Genomic DNA, 17,847 nt, shown 5'->3' with positions numbered 1-17,847 from the left:
CCATTCCACTGGTCATCTCATGGACTATACGAACACTACAATTCTCCACCGTGAGAACAATAAATCTAAAAGAGAGTTCATTGAAATGTCTTATATTTTCCTTAACGATTTTTCCATTAATGTTAAGAGTGACATTAAGAATCTAAGCGATATATACCCCTTCTTATTTAAATCAGATACCAAGAACAATACAACATCACAGATAGCTAACTTGACTGATATATCCATTAACAACTAACCTTCCTTTATAATTAATTTTCATTAACTAAAAAAGATAACATTCCCTTGCTTTTCTTAGCTACATCTCAATAAGATATAATAATACATGAACAATAGAATATAATTAAAAAAGAAAATCAAAATAATATTTCCCTATACTGGGATTTAATTTCATTCGTTTTTACCAATGAACCTTAACGACATAAAGATTCATAAGACCTACTTGAATTTGTCGGCGCATGCGTTCTGGCTAAAACAGAACCTCACTTTTAAACCTTCTAACAATCAAAAATTTAGTTATTGCCGACAATTCAAAGAATTACCTCCTTTTAAATGTAGTTACATTGGGTTTCTCGATTAACCTTGGGTAAACCTTTGCGTATTAAATTCAAAGCTACCATACATTTCAAACCTTAAAAAAAAAACTTTTTTGCATATAGTAACAAAAAATACCAGTATGTTACTAGCGAAGTTTTTTAATATTCTATTTAATATCTTAATAGATAATATATGGTAGCTAATTATAATTTATTCACTTTCAGCCCTGAAGAAGCCAAATTAATTCTCTTTGGCGAAATCGTTGGGCGAAACAATTGATACTCATTAGAGTCTTTCTTGCAGATTTCTCCAATATTTAAGAGTTTACTATTTAACTTATCTGCAAAGATTAAATTTCTTTTCTATATATATATATATATATATATATATATATATATATATATATATATATATATATATATATATATATATATATAAACAAGACAGTTTATTAGGGCTGCAGTCAGAAAGTTTGCCGGGATGTTACAGAAACACTCTTTTGACTTTTGGTCTAGCTTTTGGAATTGTTTTATTCCTTCTTCAAGACACTGTAATTAGAAGAGTGTGTAAATATTTACAATATATCAGAAATTGTCAGTCGTCGAGATTATTTATGTAAAGCTATGACATAGCTCAACATCAACTCAACATTAATAACAAACATATAAAATATAACATATAAAATAATGAACAAAACACATTTTAAAATTTAGTTATTGATAGTAAAACTTCGTTTTTAATGGTGTGTTTTAACTGATCCATAGAGAACAGAAAGAAAAAACAAAAATAGTATGAATTAAAATATAATTAAGTGTTCTTCATATTTTATTAATGGAAGTAGTATATTAAACCTGTCTTGATGGTATGCAACATGTTTTGCATGCAGGTGTATTATAGTGTGTATATGTAAAAGTAAATCTTTATTTTCTTTTTGATGTTATGTCAGTAAATAACAATAAATGTTACTCAGTTTATCAAGACTTTCTATTTATAAAAGACGTATTGGATTTTATGAAACACATTTCCAAGAAAACACGTTTTGAATGGTTTTTTTTCCTTTGCCAAAATACAGAAATTCTCGAAATTAAATTCATGTTTTACCGTTTATGCATGTTCTGTCAGAGCACATTCATTAATTTTTTTGGTTTTTATGTCGCTGCGATGCGAGATCACTCTACTGTGAAAATTACGAAATGATTCTCCGATATACACGTTTTTTACAATTGGCACACGGTATAGAATAAACAACATTCAATGACTCCTGTATTATGAAAGGATCCTTTGTCTTTGTGTAAAACTTCGATACCGTTTTCACATTCTTAGTTGCAATTTTTAAGCCACTAAAATTTTTGAAAATGTTCATTAGCTTAGGTGTCAGAACTGGAATATAGGGTAGGCAACCATACGTTATTTTAGATTGTGGTGGCTCTGATGTGTTGTGTGTCAATGTCAGTGTCAATTGTTAGACCTAATTATTATGAAAATTTTGGTTGTCAGAAAATTGCAAAGGAAAAGGAGAACCAAAAACGAGTTTATTCAAAAGCCCTGTGGGATAGGAGTTCTCTTGTAGTATAGATCTCAACTTTTTTAGTCCCTTGTCCCTAAAATTGATGTGTGATAAGTTGATAACCCTAGTTTTAAGGGCCAAAACCAAATTTGTTTTCATCTTAGATGGATGTTAAGAACATTCTGACAATATATTGTAAATATTTGCACACTCTTCTAATTACAGTGTCTTGAAGAAGAATAAAACAATTCCGAAAGCTAGACCAAAAGTCAAAAGAGTGTTTCTGTAACATCCCGGCTGAACTTTCTGACTGCAGCCGTAATAAACTGTGTTGTTTGTTTATATCGACAGTCAATAATATCCAGTATTTCTTATATATATATATATATATATATATATATATATATAAATATATAACTGTTTTGGATGGGTTGGAGTCAATAATAGGGCTATTGGTTAACTATTTTTTTATTCTCGAGCTTTCAATTGTGTTTACAATTATTATCAAGAGCTAAAAAAGACAAAATACTTACAAGGTTGAACTAAAAAGAAAAAACAATTTTTGTTAACTTACCAAATAAAAATTAGTTTGGTAAGTAAAAATCACTGCTTACATGTTCAAAATATTTAATATAAAAATGTTTTGATCTAACAAATGTTTCTCCGAAAATTTTTATAATTTTGAAAACATTTTTTTTAATATAAAAATAATTGAATTTATAAATAAGTTCAAATAGCAACCAATTACAAATAGCCTCAATGTCATAAATGCCAACATAAAATTTTTATTTTTGACAATTATATTGCCAAAAGTAAAACTTCGTTTAAACATTCTTTTTTGTTTAGTAACAAAAAGAAGAAGATTTATTCACCCTTGACAGATGTCTGAAAGAATGTGACAGATATATGGAGAATTAAATATGACATTTTATAAATCATAAAGAAAGAATATAATTATAAATTTTACTTAAATTTTGAATTTCAGATCTTTTGTTTAAACTCTTATCATTTTTGCTAATACAAACCATTTCCAAAAAAGTCCTTTTAAATTTATTACTTTCACTACATAAAATTTTAATGTTATCAAAATCCATAATATGGTCTTTATCGATTACATGTTCTGCCAAAGCACAAGATGGTTTTTTAATTCTGCAATCACTTTTGTGAGAAATAATGCGATTTGAAAGATTTCTTCCGGTCTCACCAACATATTCAGCCTCACACTGAGTACAACTAATGCTGTATACTAAATTCGTTTTTTCAAATTTGTCTATAGGATATTTAGTTTTAGAATATAAAGATGAAATAGTTTTGATGTTCTTTGTTGCTATTTTTATATTGTCAATAACCTTTAGTGTTTGTATTAATTTAGGTGTTAATGATGGTATAAAAGGTAGTGAATGATAATAGATGTTCTGATTGTTAGATACAATGTTTTGAGATTGAGCAAAAAATGGTGTTAAATTATTTATATTACCAATATTAGAAAAAAGCATCCTATGTAGCATATCTGGAGGATAAGAGTTTTCAATTAGAATATTTTTTAATAACTGAAGATCTTCCTGTAGATAATCTGGATGAGAAAGTTTTAAAACACGTTCTTTTAATCCTGTTATAAGGTTCATTTTCATCTTATTTGGATGGTGAGAGTAATAGCTTATAAATCTATTACTACATATGGGTTTTCTGAACCATCTGGTTTTCAACATATTGTCTGTATTTCTTACAATTCTCATGTCAAGGAATGGTAGAGAATTATCTACCTCTTCCTCAACTGTGAATTGTATATGCTGATTATGACTGTTGAAAATGTTGACTGTTTCATGAATTTTGTGTTTAGGAAGTGCCAAAACTAAATCATCTACATATCTCTTAATAAAAGGAATGAAAAAAGTGCAATTACTGATACAATCACTGATAACATCATCCATGACATAGCTACTTAGAATGGGTGAAAGACTAGATCCCATAGGACTACCAAAAATTTGTTTATAAAATACACCATTAAATATAAAAATATTAGAATCTAATATTAATTAATCTAATATAAATAGCAACAAAGAACATCAAAACTATTTCATCTTTATATTCTAAAACTAAATATAGATTCTAATATTTTTTTATATTTTTTATATTTTTTATATTTTTTTTTATATTTAATGGTGTATTTTATAAACAAATTTTTGGTAGTCCTATGGGATCTAGTCTTTCACCCATTCTAAGTAGCTATGTCATGGATGATGTTATCAGTGATTGTATCAGTAATTGCACTTTTTTCATTCCTTTTATTAAGAGATATGTAGATGATTTAGTTTTGGCACTTCCTAAACACAAAATTCATGAAACAGTCAACATTTTCAACAGTCATAATCAGCATATACAATTCACAGTTGAGGAAGAGGTAGATAATTCTCTACCATTCCTTGACATGAGAATTGTAGGAAATACAGACAATATGTTGAAAACCAGATGGTTCAGAAAACCCATATGTAGTAATAGATTTATAAGCTATTACTCTCACCATCCAAATAAGATGAAAATGAACCTTATAACAGGATTAAAAGAACGTGTTTTAAAACTTTCTCATCCAGATTATCTACAGGAAGATCTTCAGTTATTAAAAAATATTCTAATTGAAAACTCTTATCCTCCAGATATGCTACATAGGATGCTTTTTTCTAATATTGGTAATATAAATAATTTAACACCATTTTTTGCTCAATCTCAAAACATTGTATCTAACAATCAGAACATCTATTATCATTCACTACCTTTTATACCATCATTAACACCTAAATTAATACAAACACTAAAGGTTATTGACAATATAAAAATAGCAACAAAGAACATCAAAACTATTTCACCTTTATATTCTAAAACTAAATATCCTATAGACAAATTTGAAAAAACGAATTTAGTATACAGCATTAGTTGTACTCAGTGTGAGGCTGAATATGTTGGTGAGACCGGAAGAAATCTTTCAAATCGCATTATTTCTCACAAAAGTGATTGCAGAATTAAAAAACCATCTTGTGCTTTGGCAGAACATGTAATCGATAAAGACCATATTATGGATTTTGATAACATTAAAATTTTATGTAGTGAAAGTAATAAATTTAAAAGGACTTTTTTGGAAATGGTTTGTATTAGCAAAAATGATAAGAGTTTAAACAAAAGATCTGAAATTCAAAATTTAAGTAAAATTTATAATTATATTCTTTCTTTATGATTTATAAAATGTCATATTTAATTCTCCATATATCTGTCACATTCTTTCAGACATCTGTCAAGGGTGAATAAATCTTCTTCTTTTTGTTACTAAACAAAAAAGAATGTTTAAACGAAGTTTTACTTTTGGCAATATAATTGTCAAAAATAAAAATTTTATGTTGGCATTTATGACATTGAGGCTATTTGTAATTGGTTGCTATTTGAACTTATTTATAAATTCAATTATTTTTATATTAAAAAAAATGTTTTCAAAATTATAAAAATTTTCGGAGAAACATTTGTTAGATCAAAACATTTTTATATTAAATATTTTGAACATGTAAGCAGTGATTTTTACTTACCAAACTAATTTTTATTTGGTAAGTTAACAAAAATTGTTTTTTCTTTTTAGTTCAACCTTGTAAGTATTTTGTCTTTTTTAGCTCTTGATAATAATTGTAAACACAATTGAAAGCTCGAGAATAAAAAAATAGTTAACCAATAGCCCTATTATTGACTCCAACCCATCCAAAACAGTTATATATTTGTTCCAAACGAGTCACAAGTACTTCTTTTTTCTTATTCTTATATATATATATGTATATATATATATATATATATATATATATATATATATATATATATATATATATATGCCATTACTTTTTACTTTTACTTATATATATATATATATATATATATATATATATATATATATATATATATATATATAAATTTAATAAATTAAATTAATAAACTCAGTTCAATATCATCAGCAAAGGTATGGATTTGCACTGATTTGTTATATATTAAACCAATGGTTGTAATTTGTGACATACGTATTACTTTTTTCAGGGCCAACAGTATAAAGAAGAGAGAGTGTCTCTAGCGCAGCCCGTTATCTGCTCTGCATTGAAATTTTGCCTTTTGCCTGTATATTAAACATGTACATTCAATGGACCATATTATCGCAACATTGGTGTTTCGCTTTCAGAATGTGCCAAAATGATGGAAGATTGATAGAACTGGAGGAACATCGAAAATTATTAATTAATTAAATTATAATAACTGTAACAACTAAAAATAAGAATTTTATAGAAAGAATTTCGTCATCAATATTATTTAAAAATTTTATACATTACTATCTGTCAAGACTTTCTTTTCTTTGACGAAAATGTAATTCCTCAACTATTTACCACTTTATTTGAAGCTCGACAAAATTTATGTTATGCTCATGCTCATTCGCCGTTATTTTCCCTCGATTTTAACTACATTGAACATGGTTGGAGTCAACATAATATAGCTACATAATATGTAGCTACTTGATCAACGGTGAATGCAACTGGGACAAAGATGGCTCAACCTACTATGTAAAAAGCATGAGCATGCAAAGACGTTTACAACCAATTTTTACTTCATAGTTAACTTCATAGATAACACACTTTTAAATTTTTAAGTTTTTTTTTAAGTAACTTTTGAGTTGATAGCGGGTTTTTATTATACAACAAATGCATTAAAATTTATTTTTTTAAAAGTAATTGATTGGTTTGCATTGATCCAAACTTCCATAATTTGCAGTTTCTTTTTTAATTAAAAAGCTTTTGTGGACATGTTATATAAAATATATTAATACTCTTGCGAATACATTTTAAAATAAACATATTAACTAGATGATCATGTGTCACTACAATTTTTAGGCTTTTATTGCATTGGGACCAATGCTATTGACAATATGTTCTGGAATGACAGTAGGATATTCAGCTATATTGCTGCCGCAACTGCAATCTTTAGAAAATTCTACCTTAAGCATTGACAGAGAAGAAGCATCGTGGATAGGTAAGAATTTACAAATAAAATATAATAACGAGATTATGAAAAAGGTAATTCATATATTAATAATATTAACGAATTGCTAAAAATACATTTTTTTTTCTTCAGGCTTTATAACTCCGAGTGAGTCTTTCTTATGGCTATTTCACTATTCTGCGCTTGTCATTTTAAGATATTCCTCTACGCCATCCAGTCTTCCCGCTCTGAATCTTTCTTTCTTTTTGGGTTTCCTATCAGTTTCTATCTTAATATCTTTTAGCCTGTTCAAAGAATATATTCATTTTCCAAATTTTCTTAAATGTCCCCGACTTTATAAAGCGTGCAATGTTTATTTATTCATCATCATAAATGATCCATTTCCGGTTGTTCCATAGGTCTTCTTCTATGGCCCTCTCTCTCTCTCTCAGTTCTTAATTTATTCCTTCGCTCCAACTATTTCTCGGTCTACCTCGTTTTCTCTTTCCTTCTGGTTGCCATTTTAATATTTTTTTTGGTACTCGTTGTTCATCCTTTCTTTGTATGTGTCCGAACCAGATAAGTTGTTTTCTTGTTAGGTCATCGGTGATTGTTCGTTTGATTCCCATTATTTCTCTAATGCGTTTGTTGGTAATCATTTCTCTTCTAGATCTTCCTGCAGCTCTTTTCCAAAAATCCATTTCCGTCTCTTTCAGCGTTGCCAGTGTTCTTTCTTTCAGTGGCCATACCTCACAGCTGTGCAAAGTGATACTTTTTACTATAGTCTCATATATCCTCTTTTTATTTTCTTTGCTGATGGATTGGTCCCATAAAATGCTGTTTAACATTGTGATGGCTTTTCTCCTTGACGTATTTCTCTCTGTTATGGCTTTGTCCAATGTTCCATCTTGTGAAATAGTGATACCTAGATATTTGTAGTCATAGCAGTGCTTTATCGTCGTGTTATCGTCTAATATGAGATATTTTTGTTCTACTCCAATGCACAGGTATTTGGTTTTTTTTTATGTACTTCTAGACCCCATCGTCATAATCTTGACCAAATATCACTTGATCGTCTGCAAAGTTGAGCGTATAGTGCGCATAGTGTTGGTGAGCGGTATTCCCATTCTCCTGCATTTTTGTTTCCATATTTTTAAAGCACTTTCGAGGTATATTTTAAATAAAATGGGGGACAGACAAACTCCTTGCTTTAATCCTTTTGATGTTATAAATCCTGTTGATATTTGTGTCCCTGCTTTTATTTTTGTTATTGGTTGGTTGAATAGCACTTTGACGGCTTTTATTAATTCTATATTAATATTCGTGCTTTCCATTGATTGCCACAGCTTCTTCAGTGGAACGCTGTCGTAGGCTTTCCATAGGTCGACGAACAACATATAAATCTCTTGATTCCGTGCCATCTTTTTTTCTATTACCTGGGTTAAGGAGAAAATGTGGTCAATAGTGGATCGACCCGTACGAAATCCTGCTTATTCTTCTGCTTCATAATCTAAGTATTCTCTCTCGATTCGGTTCTTTAAAACCTTTCCATATATTCGACTCATAGATCCGGTTACAGCTATTCTTCGGTAATTTTCACAATTATTTTTATTACCCTTTTTATGTATAGTACTGAGGTATGATATCTTCCATTCTGTAGGAATTTCGCTTCGTTCCGTACTTAAACAATTCTCCGGGTATATCCCCTGGTCCGGGTGATTTGTTCCTCTTCAGCTGTTTACACACATTTTTAATTTCCTCCGTTGTTAATCTTTTTGGCGAGCCGACTATTAAAATTCTATCTTGTCCTTTTTCAAAAGTCCTTTGAAATACTCTTCCCAGTCTTCCGGTTTTATGCTTTGTATTACTTCTTTATTCATTTCTTTTCCCAATTTTTTAATCAGTTTCCATCTTTCTGTGCTTCTTGTTCCTCCTAGATAAGTATTTATGCATTGGCAGTTTCTTTCTAAAGACTCGTTATTCTTCTTAGAGATTTTCCTTCGTACTTCTGCTTGTTTTTCTTTATATTTTATTTTGTCTTGTAATGATTTGGAGCTTAAATATTGTTGGTATAGTTGTCTTTTACATTTTATTTTTTCCTCTATTTAGTTATCCCACCAGTATGATTTGTTTACCTTGGGTTTTATGTAGTATCCCATTGTTTCAAATGCTGCTTCGTGTAAAGATTTTTTTATATGTTCATATAACTGGTCGATATTCTTAAGTCATGGGAATTTGTAGCTTCTCATCCAATCTATTTTTGAATAAGTCTTGGGTACTTTCTTCATCTAGGCTTTTGATGTTGTATCTTCGGTCCTGTATCTTTTCTGCCTTGTTTATGTCTATATGTGTTTCTCTCTGATGTTTTCGGATTGGGAAGTGTATTTTTGAACGTAATAAATAATGATTGCTACCGCATGTTGCGCTTCTCTGGACTCTTACATCTTGTACTCTCAGTCGGGTTTTTTGTTTTGTTACAATATAATCGATTATTGATTTTATGTTTAGTGTGGTCGTGTGTGTAGTATGATTTTATCAGTTTATGTGGAAAGTATCCATTTAATATTCTGAGTTGATTCTGGTTGCACAAATCTATAATCTTTCACCATTGTTGTTTGTGGTGTCTTCTCCGTATTTTCCTACTATTTCATCCGCATCTTTTCTTCCTACTCTACTGTTAATATCCCCCGTTAATATTATTTCCCGCGATTGACTTATTTTCGATATTTCCTCTTGAAGCTGTTTAAAAAATGCGTCTTTTACGTTGGCTAGTTCGTCGTTATTTATTGCGTATACGCCCATAATTGTTAGTTTATATCCGTGAAGACATATTTACTTTAATTAATCGTTCATTTATGGCTTCCCAGGTTTTTATAAGCTTTCTTAGTCTTCTGTTAATCATTAAAGAAATTCCCTGTTGAGCTCTACATTCTTTTGGTAATCCACTTTAGAAATGGTTATATTTTCCTAGATTTTCAGAGCCGGTTCCCTTCTTTTTGTTTCTTCATCGAGTTTTTTTATATACCTTGAACATTCCATGTATCAAAAAATCGTATCAGTTTTCGAAGATTATGTTGTCTTTGCTGTGCCGTCCTATTTCGAGGCGTGTGATTGGGTTTTTTAACATTTTTATGTTTTATACAAGTACTGGGGAGTTAGTCGAATGCCTTAACCCCCAACCTGGAGGACCAGGGGTTTGGGTTCAGAGTCTCCCTCTCCTAGACGGATTGCGGGATCTACCCCTAACGGGTTTCGTCCACCCTTTTGATTTTAGACGAACCCTAAAATCGGGGGTCGCTACTTTCGCCATACACACCATACTGAAGATCTTCTTTTACGCCGTGGATACCGTTGTGGTTTTTATCCGTGACCCTGGACGAGGGACCCTTAACAGGTACTAGTTTCCCGGGCCAGGAAACACCTGGAATCTGCAGAAGGCAGGGATTGATTCACTTTCCCTGTTAGGACTGTCACAAGGAGTTCCTACCCGCTACCCAAACATAACAGTATTATACTATTGTATTCTACTGCTAGCTAATATATTCTCATAATGTTCTTGGTGACATTTCACCCATCGTATGTATTACATGATCCATTGATTCGTTTCTTTTATTTTTAACGAGTTATACTACGTCTCTTACTTTTTACATTGATACTTTACGACGTAAGCGAAGCATACGACTTAAAGAGCATAGTACTCTTTAATAAAGTGAAAAAAAAAGTGGTGCAAACACAAAATTAAATTTCTGAGAAAACTGTAAATAATTATAATAAAAAAGTTGTATTTCAAAAAATTCCTTTATAAAAGATAAATTGATTTAAAATATTATTTTATATCTATTAATATTTCGTCGTGTTGGAATAACAAAGTTGTATCTGCTATTTTTATCCAAAATGAGGTATTGGTAGAATATAATTTATAATTATTATAGTTTTACATTAAGTATGAAGATATCAGCACCACCTACTTGACGATATCTAGAATAACAGTGTTACAAAGTTCTATATGGTTCTATCTTATGCAGTTTTGAAGCTACTTAAGTTAACAAGGTTGTGTCTATTGAATTTTGAATAAATAATTTTAAAAAGTATTTAATATCATATACAGATTGAACGAATTTAAAACGGAACATACAATTTAATATATGTCTGTTTGAACTGCATTTGAAATAGTGGACCAATATAAAACTTGGACAAAAATAAATTCATACCCAGTGATAGACATTGTATAAAATATCGTTCAACTATCTGTCTCCTTTAAAGGAAAGAGGAGCTTGCCTAATAGTCGGAGAGATAGAGCCGAAATTTTGGAATGATCAGCACATGATCAGTAATATGACATTTCTCTATTGGAATATATTCATTGTAACTGGGTTAAGACTTTGCCTTACAGGCGGACGCCCCTCGTGGTACAGGGGGTGGCTATACAGGGATGAAGTTGTAATTTTTTTCGGAAAAATTAACGATCGATAATATGGCTGAAAATTTGCCTAGAGTAAGATCTTGGTATAACTAGACGAAATCCCAAAGGGCGGACGCGAGAGTGGATACATAAGGGGTGGCGGACAGGGGTGAAATTGTTGAAACGATAAGTAATATGTCCGCCATTTTCATGGCTCATTATTTAGCCACTAAAAACTCTAAATCCAAAAGAGCGGACAGCTGGGTTGGTCCAGAGAGCCATAAAACGGGGTCAAATGTACCACTTGCCTGCGCATTTTAGGTCTCGGTAACAATTTTCAAACTGATTTTATTATGATATTTTTATACCGATTGATTTGAAAATTTGTATGCTCACTTCTGTTACTATTCTGAAAAGCGTCAAGTAGAGTTTTCCTCAAAATTTTCCAAAAAAAATTCCATAAATGAAAATTTTCGTAATTTTTTGAGGTAAAATCTAATTGGTAGAATCCTTTCGCTTTTCTGTCAGTTATACCATGATTTTTTTCCAAAAATTTTCAAACGATTTATCTGATAAGAAAAAAAAAATTTAGAAAAACTTTAAAAATTTCGTCATTTTTCTCACTCTCATTGATGTCATCACATTCATCATCTTCGTCACTTTCACTTTCAATAATATCACATTCATTATCTGCTTCATTTTCAATCACTACTTCTCGAACTGATTCTAGCATCTGAGGTCCACTAAACCATTTGAATTTATATGTTTCATCTTAAAACTCCCAACCATGTTCTTCAACAATCAATTCTGTTGGTACTTTTTTATGAGCATTTGTCCAAATATTTGAAATATAATGGGCTCGCAGTAGATGTTGGTGTAATTCATCTTGACATGGTGGTAAGCTTGAAGCATCGAAATTTTTTAGTTTTTTTTTTAAGGCTCGTTTACATCATGCAACTTATACTGCCGGTTAAATAGTGAAAATCTGACATGGTTTACTTTTCTTTTTGGAATTGTTCTCGTCACTCCTGTTCCATATAAGTGACATATGAAAGTTTCTAAGGTTTCAAAAACTTCATTACAATCGAAGTCAGTTTCACCAAGTTGGATAAAAGCATCTTGATACTTATTACATTTAGCGCATGCGTCTAGAATTACTGGTCTAAATGGAACGCGCATCATTATTATTTTAATATTTTAAAATAATAATGATGCAAAATTAATGTCCAAACAGAATTTGTAAAATTATAATTAACTAATGAAAAAAAAATTCAATCAATTTAAAAGTTAAAAAAAATATTGAAAATATTTCAAAACTTAAAAAATTGATAATTCCACTATTAAATTGATTTTTATTAATAAAATTAAAATTATTTGTAAAATGTTTAAGGAATTCTACAAATTGAATTTTACCTATTGATAAATAGAAATAATATATTTTGTATTTGATTATTAATGTAATAATAAATCAAATTTTTCTTATATCTGAACAACCATTATTTATGCAATATAAATTTAAAAACCTTTTTATTGTAATAAAAAATAAGTAAAATTACTATTTGTTATACAAAAAATATTTAATAGTTAACATTATAAAATTAGTTTAATTTAATAAAATATCAAATATCAAACATTTATTCAATTAAAAATTAATTCGTAAAATATTTATATTTAAGAAAAAAATGTGATTTTTAAAGTAAATATGACTTTAGTTTGAAAAAAAAAACATTATCATAATATCATTTTAAAACTACAAAATATTCTATAAAAGATTCAGACGATGACGTAGAGTTTTATCAAATGTTTTAGAAAAGTTTTTCTAAATTTTTTTTTCTTATCGGAAAAATCGTTTGAAAATTTTTGGAAAAAAATCATGGTATAACTGACAGAAAATCGAAAGGATTCTACCAATTAGATTTTACCTCAAAAAATTACGAAAATTTTCATTTACGGAAATTTTTTTGGAAAATTTTGAGGAAAACTCTACTTGACGCTTCTCAGAATAGTAACAGAAGTGAACATACAAATTTTCAAATCAATCGGTATAAAAATATCATAATAAAATCAGTTTGAAAATTGTTACCGAGACCTAAAATGCGCAGGCAAGTGGTACATTTGACCCCGTTTTATGGCTCTATGTACCAACCCAGCTGTCCGCCCTTTTGGATTTAGAGTTTTTAGGGGCTAAATAATGAGCCATGAAAATGGCGGACATATTACTTATCGTTAATTTTTCCCCAAAAAATTGCAACTTCACCCCTGTCCGCCACCCCTTATGTATCTACTCTCGCGTCCGCCCTTTGGGATTTCGTCTAGTTATACCAAGATCTTACTCTGGGCAAATTTTCAGCCATATTATCGATCGTTAATTTTTCCGAAAAAAATGACAACTTCATCCCTGTATAGCCACCCCCTGTACCACGAGGGGGTCCTGTAAGGCAAAGTCTTAACCCAGTTACAATGAATATATTCCAATAGAGAAATGTCATATTACTGATCAGTTCAAAAGTTCGGCTCTATCTCTTGGACTATAAGGAAGCGATAAGTGGTTTGACAGCATAATAACTGCTTGTGTAGTCTAGTTTTTTCAGTGATTCTAGGCAACCTATTTGGGTGGAGTTTTGATTTGTTCTTGAATGAATTCAGAATCCAGCAGCCCGCTGAAGTATTGGATTTTTATAATATAATTATTATTTGACAACCTTTTGTTGGCCAACCACCTAGAGCGGAGTTGAGCCGAAATACATTGATTTCGTATGTTCCGTTTTAAATTCGTTCAATCTGTAGTATTTAATACTTTCAAATAATTTAAATAAAATAAGTGATATTGGGGATAACAGGATAACCACGTAAGATTACATTTATTTTAATTTAGAAGTAGACCTTCCTAAAATAATCTATATTATTACACAGATGCAGATGAAACCATTAAAACAAAATGGGTAATAGTGGAGACAACAGGATAATCACGTAAGATTACATTTATTTTAATTTAGAAGTAGACGTTCCTAACCTAACCTATATTACAGAGATGCAGATGGAACCATTAATTCGTCGCTTCCCAAAAATGGCTTAAAGAAGATAAGAAGTCGAACAAGAAATTCATTAAAATGAAAGTAAGTGAGAGGAAAAGTATGTGCCAAGCAGGGAAATCATATATTAATACTAGGGGTAAAGAGGTTCGAGAAAGGAAACACACATATTATAAAAACATAATATAAAAATATTGTTTAAATAATAATTGCAAATTCAATTGTGGAAAGCAAATTTTCGAGGAAAAGTTACAGGAGGGTTTAATACATACTGGTCTCTTTTGACAGAAGAGGATCATCGGCAGTTTGCAGAACACCTTAAAATAAAAAATCGTATGAGGCTAGAAAGAAATACTGATAGGGTAAACGGAACACCTGTTCTTAGTTTTGATTTACAGAATGTGATAACGTGGCCGAGATCGAAAGTTGGCAATTAAAATTAACCATCTATAACTTGACCGCATATTACTCTGTAACAAAAACTGTTTATTGTGCCATATGGACAGAAGAAAAACAAGGAAGGACCTGCAACGTGCTGGCTAGAGTTTTTCATAAAGTTTTGGATAGAGTTTTGGAAGATAATAATACCGCTAATCTAGTCACATGAGTGATTCTTCTATATCTTAGAATCGTAAATAATTTATTTCATTTTCTGTTATGGAAGCACTAAGACAACATCCGGAATTAGAAAGTCTTACAATGAAGTTTTCTACACAAGGTCATGGAGCATTTCAAGAAGTAGATAAATTGCATAGTTACATTGAAAGATTTATGGAAAAAGTGGAATGTTATTCACCCCTTTCATTTATACGCAATGTGAAGTCTTCGAATAAAAGACATCCTTATATTATTTTGCAGTTAAAATATCACGATTTAAAGACTATGAAATCTGTTCCAAAAATTTGACTTTCAAAAAATTCCATTTTCCAAAGGAGTGTCAAATAAATTTACACAAAATTTAGCAGAAGCAGAATATAAAGTCTCTCACTCAGAAAACATATTTACAAAAGTATCTCTACGGAATAGTATACCACAATGTTCCTTAGTATGTTCCTCATTTCAGACGCGGTGGTCCAAGAACCCGTGGCAGAAAAGCTTCTCGACATGGCATTATTACTAATCGGAGAGAACAATTCCCTGTTTTCAATAATATACCAATGCTCTTACCTCCAAAAAATGAGCTCTCTAAAGATAAAGTGAAAGCAATTGAAAAAATGATGAATATGAGTAGGTCCGATATTGATAAACAATATTTTCAAGCGTTTCTGATTTCTTTAAAATAAACTGTTTCATTTTTAAATAGAAATATTATACATTAAGTAGGTAACATTTATTTCGTTTCCATCTCGTATGATGATCTCATATGAAATAAACATTTTATAATTTATCATTATTAGTATTATTTTCTTTCCTTTTTTTTCCTTTCTTAGTAAGTGATATGGAATTTCAATCTCATTTATAAAACAAGGGTGTATGTGAAAGATAGAACTATGTTAAATAACTGGAAAGTATTGAGATTTACAAACAAAGCTCTAACTGCGTTTTGATGCTGTTTTTTTTTGTTTATTCTGTTTATTATATATTTAAGCAAAATAGTATATATGTTAGCTTATTTTTTTTTCTAATAATTTACACTAATGTAATCTTCGTGCAGTATCAACAAGAAAATAAATGTGTAACTTTAAAACTTTGATCGCCTGTAATTCAAAAATGGCATCCTCACTTTGAACTTGTTATTCCAAAGCAACGATTTTATAAAGGAATTTTTTTACATACATTTTTTTGTTATACATGGTATAGAGCCAACTACAGGAATTTAGTTTCCTTGTGAATTTTAATTATAATAGTTGCCGCATCTATGTTGTTATAAGTTCAATTGATTGCTGTAAATCAAATACTGAAAATTCTCAGTTTAACCTGTATAGTCAAATCTCTTAGCAAAAATTAATAAAGCCAGCTTAATAAAAATTCTCGTTTCCCAAAACCTACAAACTATAAAAAAACGTTAATTACGTAAACGGTATAATTAAAGATTCGCAGGCAATAAAACTGAAACTGGTATATTTATAGGATCTCATTTATTTTTATTCTCTTTTTATTTTTTTATACATCAGTGTTTTCAAATTGTTTCGAGTTAAGGAATCTAACACAATAATTTCTTAAAGAATATAAAAGTAGATAAACGTCCAGGCTTACGTCTTGTGATGCCCGTTTTTCGCAAAATTCGTAGGTGAATTCATCGTCCTCATCGTTCACACCAGGTCCTCAATTATCGTATTTACAACTAAGCTATCTAGTATCATGCTATCCACCATTCATAGTCCGAGATAACAGGTCCACTTTCACCATTTATTACTAACAAGCTAATTTTCCGTAAGTAGCTTCATTTCGACGTGACGCACATCCGACCATCCGTACAACAATTTTCGTTTGTAGTAGCCAATAAGGGTAACAGGGATGAAATATGTTGATTCGACGATTTTCAAATATTGGTTACAAATGGAAATTTTTTGTTAATTTTTAAGATAATTATGTAAATAAGCCGAAAAAATAGTTTTTATACAAAATGCAAGGTTTTATCAAAGAGTCCCCCATTCAGAACATGTGTCATTGACGAGGTAATGAAAAATAATTAGGTACTAACCACCTGATTTGTTTTCTGTTGGTTAGTTAATATTTATTATATAATTTAATATCCAAGTTATCCTACTCTTTTGTAAAGGAAATAGAGACCTTTTATTATTTTAAGGAAAAATAAAAATTTTCAAGGGGCTTTTATTCAACTCCTACGAAGTGAACATACAGCATTAACATCAAATGAAGTAAAATAGTTCGAATTATTGAAGAGTTCATATATAGGGTATACTCATTAAAAATTAAAAATAATATCAACAGAAGACGCTATGAGCTATTTAAAAAAGGGTATAAATCAAAAAATGAAAATAAAGAAGTATTAAAAAACACGAATTGCTGCAAAAAATTAAAAGAACAGTATTCATCTGAAGGACAATGTAATGTGGGTGTTAAATTATATAAATATTATTAACTAACCAACAGAAAATGATATATGTTGGAACGGGGGGATTCTTTGATAAAATCTTGCATTTAGTAGGGCAAATATTATTTCGGCTAATTTACATAATTATCTTTAGAATTGACAAAAAAACCCAGTTAGCAATAAATTTTTGAAAATTATCAAATTAACATATTTCATCCCTGCTAACCCTGTTATCTTCCAAAAACGAAAATTGTTGTAAGGACAAAAGCTGGGCGTCTAGTCAAAATAAACCTACTCTCGAAAAATTAGCTTGTTAGTAATAAATGGTGAAAATGGGCCTGGGAACCAGGACTATCCCAGACTAATAATAGCTGTA

The 17,847-nt window shown here is 30.0% G+C and overlaps 1 protein-coding gene across 2 annotated transcripts in view; it reads left to right on the top strand.

Annotated features, from left to right (window-relative positions):
• The window catches only part of LOC140436891 (facilitated trehalose transporter Tret1-like), a 132,270-nt gene that overhangs the window by 100,620 nt on the left and 13,803 nt on the right, over nt 1-17,847 (top strand). For both annotated transcript variants that reach the window (XM_072526050.1, XM_072526051.1), the window contains one exon: nt 6,952-7,090. In XM_072526050.1, the coding sequence (XP_072382151.1) occupies nt 6,952-7,090 (139 nt within the window). The remainder of the gene's footprint in view (nt 1-6,951; nt 7,091-17,847) is intronic.

Source organism: Diabrotica undecimpunctata, chromosome 3 (assembly GCF_040954645.1).
Source record: "Diabrotica undecimpunctata isolate CICGRU chromosome 3, icDiaUnde3, whole genome shotgun sequence".
In the NCBI taxonomy this organism is placed as follows: Eukaryota; Metazoa; Arthropoda; class Insecta; order Coleoptera; family Chrysomelidae; genus Diabrotica; species Diabrotica undecimpunctata.
Note: the sequence above shows the minus strand (reverse complement) of the source record. Positions and strands in the feature narration are given on the sequence as shown.